The following is a 23,848-nucleotide window of genomic DNA, read 5'->3' as shown; positions in this document are numbered from 1 at the left end:
TCTGCTTTATATACACTATTTACACAATGGGCCCCACGTGATTGGCTAATTCCGGGATACTCCTGTATGCCAATCGGGTTGCGGATTCACTTCCACCTGGAGCTGGATTGGGTGGCTCCTGCGGACCAATCAGACTGCTGCATTCTGGATCCTATTGTTCTAGGACCAATCAGACTGCTGCATTCTGAATCCTATTGTTCTAGGACCAATCTGACTGCTGCATTTTGGATCCTATTCAACTCAGTACATAACACAAGAGATGCTTGCTTCTACCTGCATTTGATGAATCAAACCCTTCAAGTGATCAGAGTCTCTGCCTATCTCTTGCAAATCACCTAGAGATCTACTAGTATGTCCTGATGTACCTCCTGGGTCCCCTCACCCCTGCCATTGTAAGCAATCTAGTCTAACCCCCTGTTGGATCCAGGAGATCCAGAGCTAGAGTCAAGTTTGAAGCTTGGCAAAGCCTACACACCACTCGTAAGTCATCAGTTCCATTGTCAAACACCTCTTAGCTTCAAGAGGTTTATCCTAACATTCAACCAAAATTCCCCTTCCTGTAATGTACGGTAAGCCCATCTTGACTTTGTCCATTAAATACAGATCTAGTACACTGTGTTTTAGAGCCGTGTTTGTGTGATTTGAATTGTGATTTCTCTCACACACAACAAACTGCTTTGGACCATCTTCCTGGGCCAAGGCATTACCCATTGGACCTCAGCGCTGCACTGGACCATGGAATCCCAGGCCTTTGCTCTGGCTCCCCACAGGCAGAACCACCACCCCACAAAATCTGAGGGGCGTTATACTGCAAGCGCTGACCGCATCTGAGACAAGGCCTTTTGCAGGGCTCAAGGCTGCCTGATGAAAATGTCAGAATTCGGATGTTGCTTCAGCAACAGTCGGGCCTTAGACCGAGCCTTATCAGCGGCCGTTCTGTCTCGTTTGTAAGTTCTTCCTTTACTGAAAGCTGCTTCTCCATCAGAAGCGGGTCTCTCGCAGGAGCTGCTTGGCATACCCAAAGCCCCTTTTCAACAGGGTGCCCTTGGGCTGCTCTCCCTCGCCCCCTTCCCTGGCTTGGCACGACAGGCTGCTGCTCATGCCCGTCATGAAGCAGATTAACAAAGGTGAACAAAGGCAATCTTGTTCTGGCCTGAACCAGCCTATGTGCCATGCTGTTGGGGGGTGGGAGCAGCCCATTCTTAGGACAAGCATCACCCTGAGGGTCCTGCCACCTTACTCACTTTTTCTCTAAACTAAAAAGCCCCAAGCCCTGCAATGTGATAGGACCAGAAAGACGGGTCTGGAATAATGTATTCAACACCTCTAGGTCTGAAGTCCCCCAGCCCTGACAGAGAACTAGAATATCGGTTCTTTTTATTTATTTTTAAGGCTCTGAAATGTAATATTATTCAGAATTCAAACAATACTATCAAATCCTGCATTATAGAGTTTAATCAGTCGATGGTTTTAAAGCGGAAAACTTACCATGCAGTGCCCTGACCATTTCCAAATCTAGCAGTTTGCCCCATCCATGTGCTCCCCACCCTGCTCCACACACCAGAGGCGTAACAAGCCCAGAGGGTACCGGGGCGACAATTTTTTGTGACCCCCTGGGACCCGGGGTGGCGCCTGTACAGCACCCGGTACAGAGTGTGCATGTGTGGAATTCTGTGCATGCACACTCCTTACAGGGTCGGCGTGCGCATGCGCGGGATGCCACACATACACATTCCATACGGGGCCGCTCGTGCACGGGCCCGTAGAGAGCCAGTGTGGTGTAGTGGTTAAGAGCGGTAGACTCGTAATCTGGGGAACCGGGTTCGTGTCTCCACTCCTCCACATGCAGCTGCTGGGTGACCTTGGGCTAGTCACACTTCTTTGAAGTCTCTCAGCCCCGCTCACCTCACAGAGTGTTTGTTGTGGGGGAGGAAGGGAAAGGAGAATGTTAGCCGCTTTGAGACTCCTTCGGGTAGTGAAAAGCGGGATATCAAATCCAAACTCTTCTCTTCTCTTCTTCATACAGAGCGCGCATGTGTGGCCTCCCGTGCATGCGCACTCCGACCTCGTACGGAGTGCGCATGCGCAGAATTCCGCACATGTGCACTCCGTACCAGGTGCCGCTCGCGGGCCCGCCTCTCGCCTCTGCAGCCGCCGCGGCGCCGTGCGAGGCTTGTGGCGGGGTGAGGTTTGGGCGTCGCGGGGCGAGGGGCGCGCCAAGTGTTGCCCCCTCCAGGGTGGAACCCAGGGCGCCCCGCCCCCATCGCCCCCACCTTCCTACACCACTGCCACACACACTACAAGGAAGGCAAAAGCATACAGTGCCAAAAAAAAAATCCCTGAGAACCCCCCTCCCCCAACACCTGGTTGTTTCTCTGCTAATATGTTGGAAGGAACCACACACTGTGCAAAGGCCCTCAGCCAATATCCTTGCAGCCAAATGATCATTACTGTACTGACTTCCTCCCAATTTAGACCTGGTGCTCCCCCCCTTAAAAGGGGAATAAAATGCCCTTGCAAAAAAACAAAGAAAAAGAAGAAGAAAGTTTCCTCATGTGAGAGTTGCTAAACTAGCTTCCACTTTCCATCAGCAGCCTGTGGCAAGCACCTCTTGGGTGAAAGTCTCTTCTGCTGTTTCTGGAAATTTGATCCATTCTGCAGGAAACCATGTATCTTTAAAGGAGTCCGGATTGGGGTTTCCACCCCCTGCTCTACCTCTCTGCCGATGAAGATGATTTCAAATCTAAGCAAAGATGCACCACTGTAAAGGGTCCTTTTGCCATACAATCGAATCTCAAGGCTCGTCCTATTCCATCTACTGCAAAGTCCAACAAGGTTACAGCAATGACAGTCTGGAACCGCTGAACTGACGGATGAGGGATTTTCTGTCTCCGTGCTTCTCTGTAGTTTGCAAGAAAAGGAAAAAGAAAAGGAAAAAAGGAGGTTGCCTTTGCTTGGCATACGAAGAAAGATTTTTTCCCCTTGTTTTACAAAGTCACTTTCCCCACATACAAACATCTTCACTGGCCTGCCACTTCATCGCCAAAGCATAAAATTGGGGATGTGACCCTGGCCTCCTTTACAAAGTGCAAAACAGAACAGCAAGCAGGTATGTGAACTTTACAACTCCTTTTCTCTAACTTTGGGAGGACGGCAAGGGGATTCAGCACCCTTGGGTGCTTTGGAAGCAGAAGAGGGGTGAATGATGATGATAATGTTAATGCTTCGGTAGCTAAGAAATTTAGGGGCGAAACCCAGAATTCACATGCAATGTTTTAAACCAGTGATTCCCAAAGTGGACAATAGCGCCCCCTGTGGGGGGGGATAGGATTACCTCGGGGGGGGGGCACTAAGAGGCAAGGGGGTCCCTGGAGGTGTGAATGACTACTGGACTTTGAAAAACTGGTGTCACTGGATCAAGTTCATCAGATTTGTTGAATTAATTAAACTAACTAGTTTCAATTGGATTCTGAATAAATGTGCAATTAATTGCACTCATTTATATTTTTATTGTGCTATGATCTTCCTTAGTGGGTTGTGCAAACTTCTGCGCTGAACAATGCTTTTTATAGGGTAGGGGGCATTGGGGATGAATTTATGGAACCAAGGGGGCAGAGGTCCCCATCCCAATTTTTTTATTTATTTTTAGAACCACTGGTTTAAACAATAATGGTTGCTTTTTAGCTTCTTGCATTGTGAAAAACAATCATCCTGAACAAATGAGCAAGTATTTTGAAGTCTGTCATTGCAGCTTCCCAAGAGAATGGCATTCTTCACTAAATGTTTTGCAACAGAGACGTGCTTTATTAGATATGTCCTAAAGGAATGTACCGTGATGTTGAGGTTTATCCACTTCCTTAGGCCATCAGAATAGGCCAGTTCTCATTTTTATAATTGGTGCTTGGATAAGTAGAAAGTTTGGCAGTTGTTCCTTCAGAATACTTGGAGGCAGTTGACCAGGTTGAGTTTCAGGTATGTTAAAGGGGCGTGTGCTGGGTTTGAGACATGAACTCCAGGGATGAGGAACCTGTGGCCCTCCAGATGTTGCTGGACTCCAACTCGCATCCTCCCTGACCATAGGCCATGCTGGCTGGGGCTGATGGGAGTTGGAGTCTAACAACATCTGGAGGAGAGCCCTAGGTTGTGTACCCTTGAAGAACACCCTCCAACACTCAACAACCTGTGAATGTGTTTTGCACTTGCCTAACCCAATAGGGACACAGGTGGCGCTGTGAGTTAAAGCACAGAACCTAGGGCTTGCCGATCAGAAGGTCGGTGGTTCGAATCCCTGTGACGGGGTGAGCTCCTGTTGCTCGGTCCCTGCTCCTGCCAACCTAGCAGTTCGAAAGCATGTCAAAGTGCAAGTAGATAAATAGGTATCACTCTGGCGGGAAGGTAAACAGTGTTTCCGTGCACTGTTCTGGTTCACCAGAAGCGGTTTAGTCATGCTGGCCACATGACCCGGAAGCTGTATGCCGGCTCCCTCGGCCAATAAAGCGAGATGAGCGCCGCAACCCCAGAGTCGTTCGCGACTGGACCCAATGGTGAGGGGTCCCTTTATCTTTACATTTAACCCAATAGCATGTTTGATTTTTCTTTCGGTCCCACAATATAAGTGCCCTTATAGTTCAGACCATTCTAGAGCACCATTTATCAGTTGTTTATTATTTTCCCCCCCAAAATCAAAGCAATTAAAAAAAGAGAGAGAAAGAAAAACCCCTTCTGTTCACTTGGAGCCATGGGTAGCGTGCAAATCTGCGTGCTCCAAATTGTTAAGATTGCAGGGTGGGGTGGGGGATGGGGCAGAGGACTTCCTGAGCTAAGCTACACACCTTCTTGCAGCCAGGACAGGTACATGCTCTTGGCTGCAGACCACCCATCTGCCATCATCCAGCTCTTCTTAGAAGAAGGGGAGGTAGGCAGGGGCCTCCCGGATAAACAAAAGGCAACATTATTCCCCGAGGAGCCTCGCACTCTGATGGATGAATAGAGCATTCAAAGACATAAATCTTATGGACTAGATTATTTTTCATCCTCAGATATAACTATGCCAGTTGTGTGCTGGCAGGCGGAGCCCCTGATGCGACGAGAGTGGGGGAACGGCAGTGTGCCTTAATGCTGGCACCCTCTCCAGAACAGTCACATTTGGGCTGGGTGCTGGGGGGCTGTAAGGAGAAGAAGAGCCATGCTGGACCAACCCAATCTAATACAGCATCCTGCTTCCCATAGGGGGAAATGCTCTTGTGCTCAGGTCCTGTGGGTGCCCTTGGCCTCATCCAGGGAGTTCTTATGTTCTTATAGTAGTGGCCAGCCAGTTGCTTCCAGGAATCCTACAAGGAAGACTTGTGGACAGGTGCAAGTCCCCCTGCTCTTACTCCATAGCGAACCTAAGGAAAGCCTGCTGGATCAGGCCAATCCAGCCCGTCTCCTCCAGCATCCTCTTCTCACGGAGGTGACCCGGATGCCTGTGGGAAGCCCACAAGCAGGACTTGAGCACAAGAGCCCTCTCTCCCTTCTCGTGGCTTCCAGCTACTGGTATTCAGAAGCATCTCTGCATCTGGCTGTGGAGGCAGGACTTAGCAGTCACAGCTAGTTGCTGTTGATAACCCTCTCCTCCACCTCCTCCTCCTCCTCCATGAATTGCCCAATGCTCTTTGAAAGCCATCCAAGTTGGTGGCCATCCTTGCCTCCTGTGGGGGAGAGTTCCACAGTTTAACTAGGTGCAGCACGAAGAAGTTGTTTCTTTCACCTGTCCTGAATCTTCCAACATTCAGCTTCTCATTGTTATGAGAGAGGAAGAATTAGTTTCCGCCATCCACTCTCACTATGCCACACATAATTTTATACACTTCTTAATTGTCAGGGGTCCCTTTACCTTTACCTTTATACTATGCCATCTCTTATTTCTTTGTTGTTGTTGTTGTTGTTGTTGTTGTTGTTGTTGTTGTTGTTGTTATATTCCACTTTCCTCCAGGGAGCTCAAGGTGGCCTACATACTTTCTCCTCTTACCTATCCCCCCCCCACAACAACCCTGTTAGGTAGGTTAGGCTGAGAGGGAGTGAGTGGCTCAAGCTCACTTAGTGAGCCTCCCGGCTGAGGGAGGATTTGAACCCTAGTCTCTCCCAGGTCCTAGCCCAGCACTCCAACCACTACACCACACTGGCTCGCGTCACCTTCTTCTCCTAAGCTAAAAAGTCCCAAATGTAACTTGTGACAGTGACACAACTCAGCAAAGCTGAGCGATGCTCATCCTGTGTCTTCCCCTTACTTACCAGGTGCGGCTCTGTGGTTATTTCTTGGGGAGTCTGTCGGTGGAAGGTCCTCTGTGTCACCCTGGGAGAAGCAGAAATGAAAGTTGGTCCCTCTCTAGGACACAGGAAGAGAGATCAGAAGCCTGGGCTCTGGGTGCCACCTGCCTTGCTGGTCTGGTCAGCACTGAGTTCCTTCCTCTTCCTTTTCCCCACAGGTAAGCTGCTCATGTGGCAGGGAAGTTGTGGACAGGTGTGCAGATGCCCAGGTAATGGCTCCTGTCAGTCCTCTCTGTTGTTTCCCCCTTGATGGCTTTTGTTGACGACATACTCAGGGTTGCTTGCGAATCCTAAGAAACAAACAAATCAGTGCAGTTTTGAAGAGTTCGGTCAGTCATCTTGATTCAAAATGGTGCCCACTTGTATCCAAACATAGGTTCCTTGATCTCAGGAAGCACCCTGCAAAAATTATGGTATTTTAAGAGGTGTCCTACTTCATGGAGAACAAACACCTTTCCAAAATATTGTTACAGGTTGGGGGGGGCAGATTCCCTTAAATTCCTGGGTGCCAGATCCTCCCCATAATTCCTGGATTTAGTAAGGGTCAAATTTAATCAAGGCTTGATTCAACTTTTCCAAGCACCGAAACATAACTAGATTTAGTTATGCTAAGGAGCCAAGCCAGCTCTGCAGAGCTAGCTGGATGGGCCATTGTTGTTATTTAGTTGTTTAGTCATGTCCGACTCTTTGTGACCCCATGGACCAGAGCACGCCAGGCACTCCTGTGTTCCACTGCCTCCCGTAGTTTGGTCAGACTTATGTTGGTGGCTTCAAGAACACTGTCCAGCCATCTCACCCTCTGTCGCCCCCTTCTCCTTGTGCCCTCCATCTTTCCCAACATCAAGGTCCTTTCCAGGGAGTCTTCTCTTCTCATGAGGTAGCCAAAGTATTGGAGCCTCAGCTTCAGGATCTGTCCTTCCAGTGAGCACTCAGGGCTGATTTCCTTAAGAATGGATAGGTTTGATCTTCTTGCAGTCCATGGGACTCTCAAGAGTCTCCTCCAGCACCATAATTAAGTGGGATGGGCCATTAGCAGGGGACAAATGCCAGTGATGGGCCATCAAGGAAACTATCAGAGGGCAAGACTGGCAGGCAAGGGGGGTGCCTTTTTTCGCTGGGTGCTAGTGGGCAGAGGCAAAGGCCAAGTTTAGGGTTTCAACCTTGAATGACGTAGGCTGGGGGGAGGTCCTTAGCAGTGAGAAGGAGAGGGAGGGGCAGAACTCTATGTGAGCTGGGCATGACAGGCTGGAACTAAGAGACACAGAGGATGCCTTTTTGCTGTCTGTTGAATCCAATGCTGCCCTTAAGACCCAAACTGGATGTGAATGCTCTGCAATCCCTCTATGTGGACTGAGGTTGCATATATGTGTAAATAAAACCATATATCATGAAGACACTACCATCTCTGTTGTGCCCAATTTCTGAAGGTAAGTGCCTGGAACCCATGAAACCTCACACCGCTCAGAGATAGGGGTAGCGTGTAACAATATATAGCAGGGAAACAAACGGATAAGGATGATATTTGCAAATCTTTTTAAAAGGTGCCTTAAATCTATAGGGCCCAAAGGCTGAGATCACACTTCCCACTGCCCAAACAACTCACCATGCAAGGTGAGTTGTGGGATGTGTGTGTCTCAGAACACTTCACATCTAGGAAGGGGAATTTAGAAGTTGTGGGTATGGTTTGTTTTTGAAATCCCCAAATGCTGTTTCCACCTTTAGATTTGGGCCAAGGTTAGTTACGCTGCATGTTAATAGGTGAGGATCAGGTATCTAATCTGCGTTGAGTGACCTTAAACATCATCCTCGGCACGGAGTCATAAAACCAGTTCTGTCCCAGAGAACCCATCAACCACATCACGGCTTCTGCTTAATTGTGGAGCTCAAAAGCTGTGATTTTTTGGTACCCCAGTATTGTTATATGCTGGCTACGCAAGCCCTGAGCCCTTTCAGCTTGCACTAAAACTGCACTCCTGTACGCTGGGGATGGGCGATGGTGAGGGATGATGGGAGCTGGAGTCCAACCACATCTGGAGGATTACAGGGTCCCCCATCCATGAATAGGCATTTAGAACTGATCTGTGTGATTAGAGCATCTGCTTTGCATGCAGAAGGTCTCAGGTTCAATCCCTGATGGCATCGCCAGGTGCGTCTGGGAAAGAACCCTGTCTGAAAATCTAGAAGGATGCTGCCAGTTGGTGCAAACAGTACTGATGCAGATGGGCCAAGGATCTGACCTCAGTATAAGGCAGTTTCCTATGGTTCTGGGTTCCTAATGGGGCTCTCTCTCTCCCAGGTACAAGTGCTCAGAATTGCATCATTAAGTGCGTATCCGGAGGTGGCATTCAATCTGCCTTAACTTTTATTTTCTCCATTTCAGCCGGTGGCTCTGAGGTTGCACAGGTGCCCGTTCCAGGTGAGCTCTTGTTGCGAAAGAGAAACCAGCACTTGAAGCTGCGTCTCATAGATCACTGCTGAGATCTGGGAAAGGGATTCCTAAATGATGCCTGGGTTGTTGATGAATCCTTGCCCATTTTAGCTTCCTCCTGCAAGCTTCAAGGTTGCGCCCCTCCCAATGAGCCTATTGGACAGTGTCTATGATGTAATGGGCAGGCCTGTCCCCCGCCCAGTGGCGGCTGGTGCCCATTTGTAGGGTGGAAGGCAGGGAGCCCAACAGTAGGTGGTGCCAGAGGCAAATGATTGAGTCAGAGCCAATGGCAGGCAGAGCCAACTCATTCCAATTTTGTCCCCATCCTCCGCCCCTTTCAGGGCTGGAGTCAGGTGCAGATCAGCAAGAAAGTAATAAGTCACCGATGCCAGCGAAGTTAACTCTTCATCCAAGTAAACCGAAATACAGCTCAGGTCTAGCAACCCTTCCTGGTCGGTCTTGCCCTGATGACACAGTTGTGAGGACTGAAGTTCCCTGCCCCACCCCTCTCTAAGTCTCCTCCTCTCCAGGGTTTTTCCTATGCAGTCTCAAACTGTGTCTGCGCACAACTAGTCTCTGCTCTGCTCTTTTCATTTCTCTGTGCGTCCTCAGATACCAGGGAGGAGGGGTGATGATCGCAGCAGGAGGGGGAGATTCCCTGGACTCTTCAGCCGCCTCTTGATCCCACTCTTCTGCAGCCTCTGCTTTCCCTTCAGAGTCTGAACTGCACTCTGCCACAGACTCTTCCTGCTCACTAAACCCTGTTGCCTCTTCAGCTTCTGAAGCCTCCCTGTCTTCTCCCTCTGGCTGCTCATTGTTGCCCCGCCACCACACCCCAGGCTCTGAGCCTTCTTCTCTTGGGGGTTCCCCAGCTGGCACCTCCCTTCCCTCCTCTGCACCCAGCCAGTCCATGACAGCCCTGCTGAGTTCCACAAGGGCAACTCTGGGACTAAGGAGGAGGAACGTGTTGGGCAATTCTACACCGTGGACTGCAGGCAGCAAGGGAGGGCAGGTTGAGTTTGGTAGGGTGCCGTCCCATTTGCTCTAATGGACCTGCCTTGTTCTCCCAGAGGTCAGGCTAGTCAATGGGCGCAGCCGCTGCCAAGGACGCGTGGAGATCTTCTACAACAACACCTGGGGCACGGTGTGCGACGACGACTGGGACATCGTGGACGCCAACGTGGTCTGCCGCCAGCTGGGCTGCGGCCATGCCATCGCCATGCCGGCCACCCTCTCCTTCGGCCAGGGGCGTGGGCCCATCTTCCTAGACAACGTGGACTGCAAAGGCAGAGAGGCAGCCCTCAGCGAGTGCAGCAGCCACGGCTGGGGCATCCACAACTGCTACCACTACGAGGATGTGGCTGTCACCTGTAATGGTACAAAGGTTTGGGTCTGTCTGGTGGCGGTGGCAGGAGGGAGAGGGGTCAAGCAGGCTTATTTGCTGCATTTATATCCCACCTTTTCGCCCTCCCCAGAGCTCAAGGTGGGACACATGGTTCTCCCATCCTCATTTAATCCTCACAACAACCCTGTGAGGTAGGTTAGGCTACAGGAAGTCAGTGACTGGCCAGAGGTCACCCAGTGAGCTTCATGGCTGAGTGTGGGATTTTAACCCTGGTCTCTTAGGTCTTTGCCTGGCACTCTAACCACTGCACGACACTGTCCTGCAGGGAAAACCACCAAGGAACCCTGTGTATCTTAAACAGGGTGGAGGAAAGGCTGGATAGAAACATAAAAAGCAATGATGGCAATAAAATTGCATGGGGATTAAATGATATTTCTAAAGACAAAAGGATTATTATTATTATTTATTTATTTATTGAATTTATATACTCAGAGGTCTCAGGGCAGCTCACATAAAAATATCACAGTATATAAAATAAAAATAAAAGCAATAACCCAATAATACCCGCTTCAAAAGAGCCACATTTTAAAAGGGTATGGGGTGTTGATCAGGTCAACCAAAGGCTTGGTTTTTGCCTGGTGCCTAAAGGTGTATAATGAAGAATACCACATTTGTTTGACTGCTGTTTTGATTTCTTACCTCCCCCCTCCCCCACCATGAGGTCGCAGGGTGGGTTACAGTAATTTTGAAATACAATATTAAGATCAGTTACGGTTACAAGAATAGGGTGGGTCCTATATATTTGTACAAACACCCCAATCTCTGAATGCCGAAAGACTTCCAGGTTCAGTTTCCTTGGAATGAACGTCAGTGGAGACTGTGGTGTCTTTAGGATATATGGTTTTATTTACACATATATACCACCTGAGTATAGGATGAAGGGGCTCACACTCCTCCTCTCCAGGGTCTTTCCCACACAGTCTCAGGCTGGGTCTGCACACAATCACCCTCTGCTCTGCCCATTTCATTTCTCTGCGTGTTCTAGGAGACCAGCAGGAGAGGAGCAGTAGGAGGTTGAGAATCCCTGGCCTCTGCTTCTGCCTCGGAGTCTGAACTGTGCTCTTCCACAGCTCTTCCTGTTCACTAAACCCTGTTGCCTCTTCAGCTTCTGACACCACCTTCTCCCAGTCTCCTCCTCCTTCTCACCATCCCACCTCCAGTCTTCTGGCTCTGAGCCTTCCTCCCCTGGGGGTTCCCTTGGGGGTTCCCCGGCTGGTTTCTCCCACCATTCCTCTGCATCCAGCCAGTCCATGACATTTAGACATCATTTAAATGATATGAAAGCCCGCCTCTAAGTTGTTTACATAAAATATTCATCAGGAAATAGTGATGAAATCAACATACTTTAAAGAGATAGATAGATAGATAGATAGATAGATAGATAGATAGAATCAACAGTTTTATAGAAAAAACAAATGTACCTAATAAAATTACAGGTGTGCCTGAATAAAAACATTTTTAGCTGGTATCAGAAACAATAAAATGAAGGAGCCTATTGTAACCCACCCTGAGACCTGTTAGTGAAAGGCGGGAAATACCAACAAATACTACTGCTGCTGCTACTACTACTTCTAACAGGCAGTCAAATGTCATCAACCACAATGGATTTATCTACTAAATTAATTGAACAAGTTGACTGGCCCTGCTTAAAAGGTTGGTGGTATACATGTTTGCATGCACAGCAGAGGGCAAGCAGATACTGTTGATGGAGATGATTGACTGACATTCATCCTTCTGTTGGGTTGTTTGTTTTTGCAGAGCTGTTGCCCACCCAAGCATCCAGAGGACCAATCAGCAAAGCAGCCACCGCCTCGTTGCAAAATGGGGAAAGTGAGTGCTTTTTGGATTCACACGAGGAGCTGTCCTCGGCTAACATGATTCGCAATAGCTACACAATACATGTACATAGTATTGCTGTTATTCATATCTTAACTTATAATATAAATGTAAAGGTCTCATCAAGCTGCAGTTCTTATGACTGCCAGCAGGTGGCGCGGCAAATTGCAGCGTGATGAGAGGCTGTTGCTGCTACTGGTTGCCTTCCTCATCCCTGGTTTCCAGGTGCTGCAACTGCAGGAGGGGGAATGAAGGAGAGAAACTATTTGTCCCCTTTGTCCTGCTGTAGCAGCTGATGCCGCCGCCACCAATAATAATGGGGAAACAAAGGAGAGAAAGCCCGCACCTCCTTGCTCCCTGCAAGGCCCTTTCCACCTGGCCTAGGGGGCAGGGCCCACACTCGCCAGCCCTACTGAAGATACTCCTCATGAGGCCAGAGGAACATCACCCGGCTAATGTTTTATTGATTTATTGATTTAATATGCTGTAAACCGCTTTGAGATTTTTATTAAAAACATAAAGCGGTATAGAAATAAAATTTTAAAAAAACACCTGAACTGCGGCCACACTAAAATTCAGGTTCCTTTCTTGGGCTTCCCTTAGTGGAGGCGGGCTGGATGACCCCCAGGGTCCCTTCCAAGTCTACAATTTGTACCCTGACTCTCCTTATCCCTCTTCCAGGCGATGGAAGCATCCGGCTGGTGAGCGGCGCCAACACTTGCCAGGGTCGGGTGGAGATATTCTACAAAGGGAACTGGGGCACGGTGTGTGACGACGACTGGGGGCTGAGCGATGCGGCTGTGGTGTGCAAGCAGGTGGGCTGCGGGCACGCCGTAGACTACAGGACCAACGCCTACTTCGGCTATGGCACGGGGCGCATCCTCCTCGACAATGTGAACTGCGACGGGAGCGAGCCGCATCTCTCAGCCTGCTACAGCCTGGGCTGGGGCATCCATAACTGTGGTCACCACGAGGATGCTGGTGTCATCTGCTCAGGTGGGTGGGCCCCTCAGGGCTTGGGGCAGCCAGGCAGGCAAAGGGGGTAGCCACCCTGTGTGGGAAGTGCCGTAGCCTAGTGGTTAAAATATCTGCTTGTAGGCAGGAGGCCACAGATCCAGTCCCCAGCAGCATCCCCAGGTAGGGCTGGTGGGGGCGGGGAATCCTGCCTGAAACCCTGGGGAGCTGCCAGTCAGTGTAGGCAATGCTGAGTTAGATGTACCTATAGTCTGACTGTGTGAGGCAGCTTCCTGTGAACGCCTAGCAAGGCATTGCAGAACCTTGGAGAGTGCCAAGATTTGCTTCCATAGAGTTGGAAGGGGCCATGACTGTGACCTAGTGCAACCCCCTACAACCCCCAATGTGGGTATGGGGCTGGAACACACGACACTGAGATGCTCTGCTAGCAAGGTCTAGGGATGGAACGAGGCCTTTCATCTTCCCAGAGGCCAGGAAACTCATCCTAGGACCCACCCCTTTCCTGAGGGGAGGAAGGCCTTAAGAGGGCAATCCTCTCAGTCAGAGCCCGACACCATGGCTTCTCGCTGCTTGTTAAACCACTCTATCAAGCCCTCTTCACAGGGAACTCTGGGAATTGTCATTCCGTGAGGGGACTAGGGGGCCTCCTAACAACGCTCAGCACCTTTAACGAACCACAGTGTCGTGGACTGGCTGGATGCAGAGGAGTGGGGTGGGGGAGGCACCAGCCGGGGAACCTCCAAGGGAACCCCCAGGGGAAGAAAGCTCAGAGCCAGGGAAGTGGTAGTGGGACAACGATGTGTGGTCAGAGGGAGAATAGGCGAGGAGAAGGTGTCAGAAGATGAGGAAGCAACAGGGTTTAGTGAGCAGCAAGAGGCTGGGGCAGAGAGCTGTACAGAATCTGAGGCAGGAGAGGATGGAGATCAAGAGGAAGAGTGGAGGCAGGTTGCTGAAGAATCCAGGGAGTCTCCCCCTCCCGCTGTGAACAGCTCCTCTTTACCGTGGTCTCCCAGAACATGCAGAGGGATGAAAAGGGTGGAGCAATGAGAGACCAGATGAAGGAGCCTAAGATTGCTCGGGAAAGACCTGGCGGAGGAGGAATCTTAGGGAGTGGTGGGAAGGCAGGGGACCTTCAGTGTTTGCAACTGCCTCGTTGGGGCAAGACCTACTGGGAAGAGCTGCTAGGAATCTCTAGGCCTGCCTGCACCGTTTGGGTTTCTTGAATAAAACATTAAATTCATTGACTTGCTTTGATTGATGACCTATTGTTGTCTCCTTCCAGGTCTCGGGATGACCACGACCACACCTGTCACCACTTCAGTGGCTCCCAACTATGAACAGTCATTCACTGATACAGCCACAGGTAAGGGAGACCCTGCTGTTGCTAATCCCACCCACCACAAAACCCCAACGGGGACAGTTTATGTTTCCATGACTTCAAAGATATAGGAGCACACTTGTGTTATCTGCACACCTGGGACAATGCTGGTTGCGATCATAGATTGGTGGTGGAGAACCTTTGGCTTGTGGGGGCCTAGTTAGATCCACCAGGCTTCAGACCCTAACCCCACCCCTGTCAAAGATGCACAAGCCAGTTCTCCACTCCAACCCCAGTCTGGTGAAATGGGAAGAGAACCATCTTTGACTCATTGTTACTGGGAAGGGGGGAAACATGAAATGAAACTTTGCACTACATATAAATATAGTGTTATAGGTCTGGCGGGTCAGTCTGGATGGTACCTGTGATCCAGGCCTGTGATCCTGTACCTAGTGAAGTTTAGAGTCTAGTACAGGGGTCTGCAACCTTTAAGACAAAAAGAGCCACTTGGACCCATTTCCAAAGGAAAAAACAACAACTGGGAGCCGCAAAAACATTGCGACATTTAAAACAAATATAACGCTGCATATATTGTTTCTTACCTTAATGCAATAATAATAAATAACGTATAGGAGCCAATGCAAAGTATAATTAGTAAAAACAACAAGAATAAGTTCTTACTTTTTTGCATTGACTCAGGGGCGTACCCAGGATCAAAACTGGGGGGGGGGGCAAGCCATGGTCGTTCAGGTTGTGACATTTCAGCACGGAAAGGCGAATGAAACCAAAATTTTAGGGAAATTATATATAATTATAGCAGTGCTTTATTACAATTATTTGCTTGGTTTTTTAAATTTTTTATTCTAGTTACATGTATTATACCAGGGGTGGCCAACTCCCAAGAAACTGTGATCTACTTTCAGCAGTGATCTACCCCCGTTTTTTGGGGTTCAGCTCAAAGTTGTTTTTTTGGGGGGTGGGGGTGGGAGAGAGGGCTTCCCCCTCTAAGATAGGTTGGCAAGCGAACTAAGAAAGAAAGAAAAAAGGGGGGAATTTGGTTTAGAAAGGGAGAGGGAGGGACACAAAGGGAAAGAGAGAAAGGAAGAGACGGGGTAGAAAACAGATGGGGGTGGGAATGGAAAAGTGGGGTGGAAAAATATAAATTGGGGGTGGGGAGAATATCTATTAAAAATATGTAGTAGTTTGAAAAATAAAAATAAAGGGGGGAAATCTTTTTCTTCTTTTTCCTTTTTTTGAAAACAAAAACAAAAGGGGAAGAGAAAAGAAAAAGGGGGGATAGAGGGAGAAAAGGGTAATAATAAAAATTCAAATAGAGTGGCTGCAGCAGCTGTGGGGGGTGTTTGTTTGATTTTTGTTTGTTTGTTTGTTTGTTTTAAAAATGGGATTTCCCCCCTTGGATTAAAAAAGGAGGGGAGGAAGAAAAAGAGAGGGGGGATGGGAGAGAAGGCAAAAAGCCAAAAAGCAAAAAACAGGTTTGGGGGGGGGGAAGGAAAAAAAGAAAAGATATTGGGGGGGGGGGAAATTAGTAATAAAAAATATTTTAGAATTCATTTTTTTTAAAAGAAAAGAAATAAAGTAGAATGTATTAGAATAATAAAAATATATATAAAAAACAAAGTAAAAAATACTAGGTGAGAGTAAGGCGAAGAGGTCTTTCCCAGTGAGAGTCAGGCCTTCCTCCGACGAGCCGGCCGCTGGGGGGGTGGGTTCGGGTTGGGCCTGTGTCCCTTCGTGGCCCTCTTCAGCCTACCTCTCCCCTCTTTGGCGGTGGTTGCGCGGCGGCTGGGCACCAGGGAAGAGGTTTTACCTTCCCTGGGTGTCCCTCTTCTCTCTTTGGGATGGCAATTACACAGCAGTGGCAGCGGCTGCGATGGCGGCAACGAGTGTTCCTCTTCCGAGGGCTCCCGTCTTTCCCTTGGGATGGGAGCTGTGGGGGCAGCAGGGGGGGGGTTGGGGTCTACCCTTCCCTCCTTTGGCCTCCGGAGCGCCGCGGGGTTGTTAGTCCTGGCAAGTGGGTGGGCACAGGCGGGCCAGCAGCGCACCACAGCGCCGCCTACATTTTGAAACAGCCGCCGGCAAGGTGGGTGGCCGCAGGCGGGGCAGCGGCGCAGGCGGGGCAGCAGCGTGGCAAGTGGGTGGGAGGCAAGTGGGTGGGCGCAGGTGGGCCAGCAGCGCAGTGCGGCGCCACCTACATTTCGGCGCTAAGCCCCGGCCATGCCCGGAGCCGCGGCAAACCTGTCGAAAGAGCCGCATGCGGCTCCAGAGCCGCGGGTTGCTGACCCCCGGTCTAGTAGAAGAGGTTGTTGAACCGGTCAGACAAGTTTCTTTGTAAGATAATGGCCTGAGCCTGGCCAGTTGAGTACTGCCATGTACATGTCCAAAGAGGCTGCTCTGTTGCCATGGAGACAAATGGGTGGGCCTTTTCCCACCTCACCTGCCTGAATGCCACCTCCTCCTAGCATGGAGAACAGCAGGCCAAGGGGGACTTTATGTGGGGGTCTGAGAGAAAGTTTTTGATTGCTGCTGGAAGCTGGAGATACAGAGACATGCCTTAATCTGTGCTGGACCCAAGAATGTGAGTTTGGGGCTTCCCTGGAGCTGAATGAGGAAGCAAGATCTGATGGGGTGTTGATGCTACAAGCCCTTCCATCCATTGCTCAGACTGTATATATGTGTAAATAAAACCATATTCCCTAAAGACACCACCATCTCCACTGACCTTCATTCCAGGGAAACCAAACCCCAGGCAAGTGCTGGCACCCCCAGAGTCTCTCACCGCTTGGAGACTGGGGTCCTGATAGCTGCAGATCAAATCTCTATTAAAGGACCAGCAGGAGAAGGTGCAGTTAAAAAGATAGTCCCAGAAGCTGAGGTCAAAACACAGGGTTGCCTTCCTGCCTCGTGGCTTGCCTGTCTGTGTCCAAAGGCAACTGGTGGGATGCAATTGGAGGATGTTGTGATGACAGGATATGTCTTTTTGCAGTCACAGATGGTCAATATCAGCCTTCTCCTGAGACCGAGATGATGGTGACCTCAGCCCTTCTCCTGCTAGAAAGAAGAAGTAAGTGTTTGTGTGCCCTTTGTCGATGGAAATAAAGCTTCATCAGAGATGTAAAAAACTGCAAAGAAGAGATTGAGAGAGCTGGAGGTTGAGGGGAGATGGTCTCGGTGATGGGAAGGTGTTCATTTCAGACAATGTGAAAACAGACCCAGGAGCAGGAAGGATGAAGCCCTGGTGTTTCCTCTCTCGTCCCATAACATCCGCTTTGTGTCCATATAAGCGACAGGGAGCCTGAGCTCTCCTGGTGTTGTTGCACTACGATTCCCATCAGCCCCAGCCAGTGTGCCCAGCAGACAAGGATGATGGGAGTTGTAGTTCAGCAACACACTTAGAGCCACAGCCCCACCCCCAATGTCAGGTTTCTATAGTCCAGCTTTCCCTGTTTAGGCAGCCCCTATTTCCCGTGTCCTTGGTAAACCACTGCCCCTGTTTCCACCTCCATACATTATGCTGGTGTGAGTTGCTAGCGCTGAACTTTCTCCAAGTCTCAGTCCCCATTCTCTGCATCTCTGAAAGGGTGGGAGGAGGAAGCAGGTGCATGTTGTCTGCTGCGCACACACAGTTGTATAAGTTTGTGCATGGGCACTGAGGCCCCTCGCTTAGAATCATAGTCATGGAATTGCAGAGTTGGAAGTGGGGCTTGAGAGTCATCTAGTCCAACCCCCTGCAATGCAGGAATATGTAGCTGTGCCATACAGGCATCAAACCTGCAACCTTGGCGTTATTAGCACCACTCCCTAACCAGCTGAGCTATCCAGCAACTATTGATAAAGGCTGTTTCTAAAACAACAGAATTCATGCGGGTCAAGGCCCTCTTGCCAGTACTCTTGCCACTCTCTGAAAAAGTGAAACCGGGGGGGGGGGGGGAGAGAATGTCCACAAAGTCCCAAATCAAAGGAAAAGGGGGATGCCCTGCCATGTGACATCATAGAATAACAGAATCGTAGAGTTGTGGAGTTGCAAGTGATCCCAAGGGTCATCTGGTCCAATTCCCTTGTAATGCAAGGATCTCCGCTAATGTATCCCTGACAGACGGCCACCCAGCCTCTGCTTAAAAACCTCAGAGGAAGGAGAGTCTACTACCTTCCATAAGTCGCTCCGGCCTCTTCTCCTCTTCCCTTTCTGACCAGCAGGTGGTGGCATACGACTAGCAAACGGGAACAGCAGTTGCCAAGGGCGGGTGGAAGTCCTGTACGGGGACTCCTGGGGGACGGTCTGCGACGACGACTGGGACTTCCCCAACGCACAGGTGGTCTGCCGGCAGGTGGGCTGCGGCTCGGCGGTGGTGGCCACCGTGCTGGGCTACTTCGGCTACGGCACCGGACCCATCCTCCTGGACAACGTGGACTGCGCCGGCACAGAGACTGACCTGTCTGACTGCTTCAACCTGGGGTGGGGGCAGCACAACTGCGGGCACCACGAAGATGCTGGCGTCATATGCAGAGGTGAGAGGGACAGGTGGCAAGGAGGGGTTGTGGTTTCATCGTAGGTTTGGAAGCCCCTCCTGACCCACCGAAGGGTCATCTAGTGCAACCCCCTGCTGTGCAGGAATCACAGCTAATGAATCCCGAACAGGCAGCTCTCCAACCTCTGTTTAAAAACCTCCAGTGGATCAGAGAATTTTGGAAGATGCAAACAGCGCAGGATCCCCTGGGATGCCTCCAAGCTGTCAGATTCTGCAGGAGGGAGTTGTGTGTTTATCAGAATCTTAGTTCTGTGCAATTAAAGGGAAACAAAGTTCTCTTGTCACCCCAACACAACAAATCCACATAAAACACACACACACAGCAGACTTTTTGTGGTATGGAAAATGACTGAGAAATAATGCACTGAAAAGTGTGGGTTGAATGAATGATTAACAGCAAGACATGTAAACAGCTCACCAGGAAATCAGGACAAATGCTTGCCAGGGCCGGGTGGAGATATTCTACAAAGGGAACTGGGGCGCCACCTTGTTAAAAAAAAAAAAAAGCATGGTAGGAAGTTGGACTAAATGGCCCTTGGGGGTCCCTTCCAACTCTCCAGTTCTCTATGAAGTCGGTGTTTTTCTTTCTAAATAAACTTTCAAGGTTGGGTTTTATTATCTTGTCCCATCATTCCTCCAAGGTGCTCAAAGTGGCACGCATGCTTCTTCTCATATTTTATTCTCACGACAGGTGGGTTAGGCTGAGAGGCTGTGACTGACTCCAAGGTCACTCAGTGACCTTCCTGGCTAAGTGGGGATCTGAACCCCTGTCTCCCAGGTCCTAGTACACTCTAACCACTGCACTGCACTTCCCAGTGCCTTTCTGTGTGATGTGTGTGGGGTGCGTGTCTCTATGCTGTTAAATGTACCTCTTGCTTTTTTTCCTGGTCCCAGGTGCAGAAGAATCTGGAGATCTCTTCCGAGAAGACCCTTTTGCTACCACCACATCAACCACCACACGTCCCAAGGATGGTATGTGGGGCACAGGGCCTCTAGTCAGCTGAAATCCCTGATGTTTGGCAGGAACGAGGCAAGAAGCTGCTCTAGGGCATGATTTCTCAGGGGGGCAGCACATGGTAACAGAAGAGGGGTTGTCTTTTCTGAGCACTGCCTTTATCATAGAATCGTAGAGTTGGAAGGGACACCAAGGGTCCTCTAGTCCAACCCTCCACAATGCTGGAATACAACCTCTGGTTTAAAACATCCAAGGAAGGAGAGCCCACCACCTTCCTAGGGAGTACTGTCCATTGGTTCAAGTCCTGCCCTCTGGAACAGCAGAAAACAAGCTTGCTCCAAAGAGCCCTTCAGGTATTTGAAGATGGCTATCATATCACCCTCTCAGTCTTCTCTTCCACAAGCTAAACTCACTCAGCTCTTTCAGCTATTCCTTACAAGGCTTGGTTACCAGACCCTTCAGCATCTTGGTCTCCCTCTCTGCCTGCCTTCCAGCTTGTCTATGTCCTTCTTGAACTGTGGTGCCCAGAACTGGTCCCAGGACTCCAGGTGGGATGTGACCAAGGCAGAATAGAGCAGGATTATGACTTGCCATGATCTAGACCAGGGGTCCCCAAACTAAGGCCCGGGGGCCGGATGTGGCCCAATCGCCTTCTAAATCTGGCCCGTGGATGGTCCGGGAATCAGTATGTTTTTACATGAGTAGAATGTGTCCTTTTATTTAAAATGCATCTCTGGGTTATTTGTGGGGCCTGCCTGGTTGTTTTTTTTACATGAGTAGAATGTGTGCTTTTATTTAAAATGCATCTCTGGGTTATTTGTGGGGCATAGGAATTCGTTCATTTTTTCCCCCAAAATATAGTCTGCCCCCCCCAAGGTCTGAGGGACAGTGGACTGGCCCCCTGCTGAAAAAGTTTGCTGACCCCTGATCTAGACACTACCGGTTTACGTCAGCTGATGCAGCCTAGAATTGCATTAGCTGCTTTTGCTGCTGCATCGCACTGTTGACTCATGTTCAGCCTGTGGTCTACTAAGACCCCTGGACCCTTTTTGCATGTACTACCGGTAAGCCAGGTGCCCCCCCCCCATCTCATATTTGTGCATCTGATTATTCCTGCCAAAGTGCAGAACCTTACATTTGTCCCTACTGAAATTCATTAGTTTTGGCCCAGTTAGTTTTGGCCCAGTTCTCCAATCTGCTGAGGTCATCTTGAATCCCGATTCTGTCTTGTGCAGTATAAGCTTTAAAAAAACAACAACCCCACAGTATTGTGATGGATGAGGTGCCTTTGGTTGATCAAACAGAACAGTGGCCCACAAAAGTTGAATCCCCCAGCCTGAAAATTACACAGGCTTCTACAGAGGCATTCCCATGCTTAGCTTTACACATACATAGAAATTAAGTCACATTCTCAGATGGAAAGTGTGCCTGTATGTTATTCGAGCTGGATGCCTGATTCAGCGGGAATAAGAGGGTACCTGCTCTCTATCGGGCTCGCCTGAGGCGGAGTTTTTCCTGCACAAGCATTCTCGACACGTCCTTAATACAGTCTGAGTAAGCAGATTCTCCTAATATCCTTAATGCACTCCGAGTAACAGGAACCAGAAGATTCCCCTTACGGTAGTTGGGGGAACAGATTTGCATAAAGATGCCGGAGGAATTATTCACAGCCAGAACAGTGAACCGTCCAGAGGTGCAGCAGACAGACTCCTCTTTGGAGGAACTCTGAGCTTGTGCAGAGCGCATTATTGACTCAGCAGAGGAGCAACAGGGGAAACTGGGTGGTGGCCGGTGGCACAGCCATTGAGTTGGTGCAGCACAGATTTTTTTTGGGGGGGGGTGAACCTTCACTTAAGCCTCGTGACACCCTCCCTTTCCCCTATTTGCAGGTTTCCTCCGCCTGGTCAACGGGAGCCACCGCTGCGAAGGCCGTGTGGAGATGTTCTACCTGTCTCAGTGGGGGACGGTGTGCGACGACGCTTGGGACCTCAAGGACGTGAAGGTGGTCTGCAGGCAACTGGGCTGTGGGGGGGCCTTGGCCGCCTGGGGGGAGGCCCGCTACGGCCAAGGGACCGGCTACATCTTCCTCGACAACCTCAAGTGCAAAGGCGACGAGAGCTCCCTGCTGCGCTGCTCCCACATACGCTGGAACGTGCACAACTGCGACCACTCGGAAGATGCAGGAGCTCTCTGCAGGCTCCTGTGATGCGCCGGAAGGTACGGTCTGAGCCAGGCCCTGATCCAGGCAAGGGCTGGCATGGGCTTCCCCTGTTCCCGAGGAGGCTTGCATGCAGCTTATCTGCTGGGGTTGATGGGTAGGGGGTGCTACCTGAGAGATCTGGCCAGTAACCAGACAAGGAGATGTCTGGGTCCAAAGGGTTAGTGGCGGGGTGTGTGGGTCTGCTTGGGGGATCCTGCTCCTCCCGCACCTCCTCCTTGACCTCGGGTTCCAGGTCTAAGCAGGGGTGGACCTTGACAGACAACTCTTGCCTGTACTGCTGAGTAGCCACAGGGTGGTATTTCAAGTCCACGTGGATTGGGTGACTTGCCTGGTTGCTAAGCAACACCTCCGTTTCAATAGGGACAGGATTAACCCTTAAGGTCCAAACGGAATGACCTGCACCGCTGCACTTCCAACACAATCGACTATAGGATTTCTGGGCTATGCAATTTAAATTGGACTTGTCAAATAAATAACTTGTATTAAGTTATTTATTTGAAAAGTCAAACGTAAGCGCATAAAATAAATCAATAAATAACGAATTAATGCAGAAACAGGTTGGGATGGATTTATGAGCGAACCTAAGGCTGGGAATGGATGGATTAAAATGAAAAAACAACAACAACAAACTTGATTTCGGTAGGTGCTGTTCAGCAGAAATATGCCAGCAGGCTAGAACTTCTCGGAAAGCAGCATTAATATTTTAGAATACAGCGACTCACAACTCATGCTGGGGTTATGTTCTGGGGATAATGCATAAAGCCAAAATTGCCTATTGTGTTTTCAATGGCAGGTGGGGTTTCCAAAGTCCTTTCCCTCAGATGCCCTCCCCCTTTCTGCCCACCCCCTCAATTTTTTTTTTGGGGGGGGGGAAGTGCATAAAGCTGAATGCGTGCAAGTTAAATGCGCCTAAGTTGTGAGTTCCCTGTGGCCATATCATGTGAAGAGCCTTTGCTAAATTTAAAATGAAAGCTACCTATTTAAAAATTAAGTGGACTCTCAAGCATTTGCAAAGGAACCGTCAGGCCCTGTCAGACAAACAGGACCAGCCACAGGTATGGGATTGGAGGTGGCGGATACCTTTGAGTTTGGCTACCTCTCACTCTCTGTTTTAAACAATAAGCTAGTTTCGGGAGCAGTCCCTGCCTCAGCTCAAATTAACTGGGCTAAACGGGCCCTTCCTCTTTCAGACGGGTGTCGCCTGCCCTCGCAAGGACAGCGCTCCAGCTGTGGGAGCCTCAGCTTCCTCGGACGGTGACTGAAACCTTCACGTTCCAATGGTGCCTTTGCAGCCTTTGTATGTGTACACGTGTGTAAATCTCTGTATAAAAATTTGTGTACGTACCTGACATAAAGAACACCCTCTACCCCACTATTGCAGCCAGGAAGACTGTTTTTTGCTTGTCGCCTCAGTCAGTGGCTGAGGGACCCTTTTCATCCCTAGGGCTGCGTTCCCTTGTGGAGTAGCCTGCCGGGGGCCAGGTACCGGTGGTGGGGCAGGGCACAGACAAAAGTGTGGGGAGACGACGACAAAGGACAGGATTCTTTCCTTTGTCCAGCAGGCTGTGTTCCAATGGTGCACAAAACCTGCCAGAGGTTTCCACACCTTTGCATGTACATTTCTCCATCATCCAGCGAAGCAAGCAAGAGGTCAGATCATGGCTTTAGGACACATTGCAGCCAGGGAAAAGCACCTGAGGAGGGTGCAGAGCAGGCCTGAGGGGCTGCGGAGAGATGTAGAGGGAGTCCCAGGCCACACTCACAACACCATCCACTGAATGCACTCTTTGACACCTCTTCAAAGCGTCATGGCTTCCCCCCTCCAAAGAATTCTGGGAGATGGAGTTCATTCAG

At 49.9% G+C, this 23,848-nt stretch overlaps 1 protein-coding gene across 1 annotated transcript; it reads left to right on the top strand.

The window, feature by feature from the left end:
* The first annotated feature begins 6,280 nt into the window (after positions 1–6,280).
* On the top strand, positions 6,281–21,986 carry SSC4D (scavenger receptor cysteine rich family member with 4 domains). The gene is made up of 10 exons (XM_033172615.1): positions 6,281–6,467; positions 8,690–8,725; positions 9,808–10,113; positions 11,901–11,972; positions 12,660–12,974; positions 14,236–14,316; positions 17,276–17,353; positions 18,487–18,798; positions 19,713–19,790; positions 21,663–21,986. Exons 1-10 carry the CDS (start codon positions 6,350–6,352, stop codon positions 21,977–21,979), a joined length of 1,713 nt encoding a protein of 570 aa, XP_033028506.1. The 5' UTR covers positions 6,281–6,349; the 3' UTR covers positions 21,980–21,986.
* The last annotated feature ends 1,862 nt before the right edge of the window (positions 21,987–23,848 follow it).

Source organism: Lacerta agilis, chromosome 15, assembly GCF_009819535.1.
Source record: "Lacerta agilis isolate rLacAgi1 chromosome 15, rLacAgi1.pri, whole genome shotgun sequence".
In the NCBI taxonomy this organism is placed as follows: domain Eukaryota; kingdom Metazoa; phylum Chordata; class Lepidosauria; order Squamata; family Lacertidae; genus Lacerta; species Lacerta agilis.
The sequence above is the reverse complement of the archived record's forward strand: the minus strand, read 5'-3'. Positions and strand labels throughout refer to the sequence as shown.

What these genes read in the sequence shown, in the direction of transcription:
- SSC4D (XM_033172615.1), top strand. Translation starts at nt 6,350, where the DNA reads ATGAAAGTTGGTCCCTCTCTAGGACACAGGAAGAGAGATCAGAAGCCT. An exon ending in TGCACAGGTGCCCGTTCCAG is followed by an intron (nt 8,726 to 9,807) that starts GTGAGCTCTTGT and finishes TTGTTCTCCCAG; the next exon opens with AGGTCAGGCTAGTCAATGGG. An exon ending in TGCTGGTGTCATCTGCTCAG is followed by an intron (nt 12,975 to 14,235) that starts GTGGGTGGGCCC and finishes GTCTCCTTCCAG; the next exon opens with GTCTCGGGATGACCACGACC.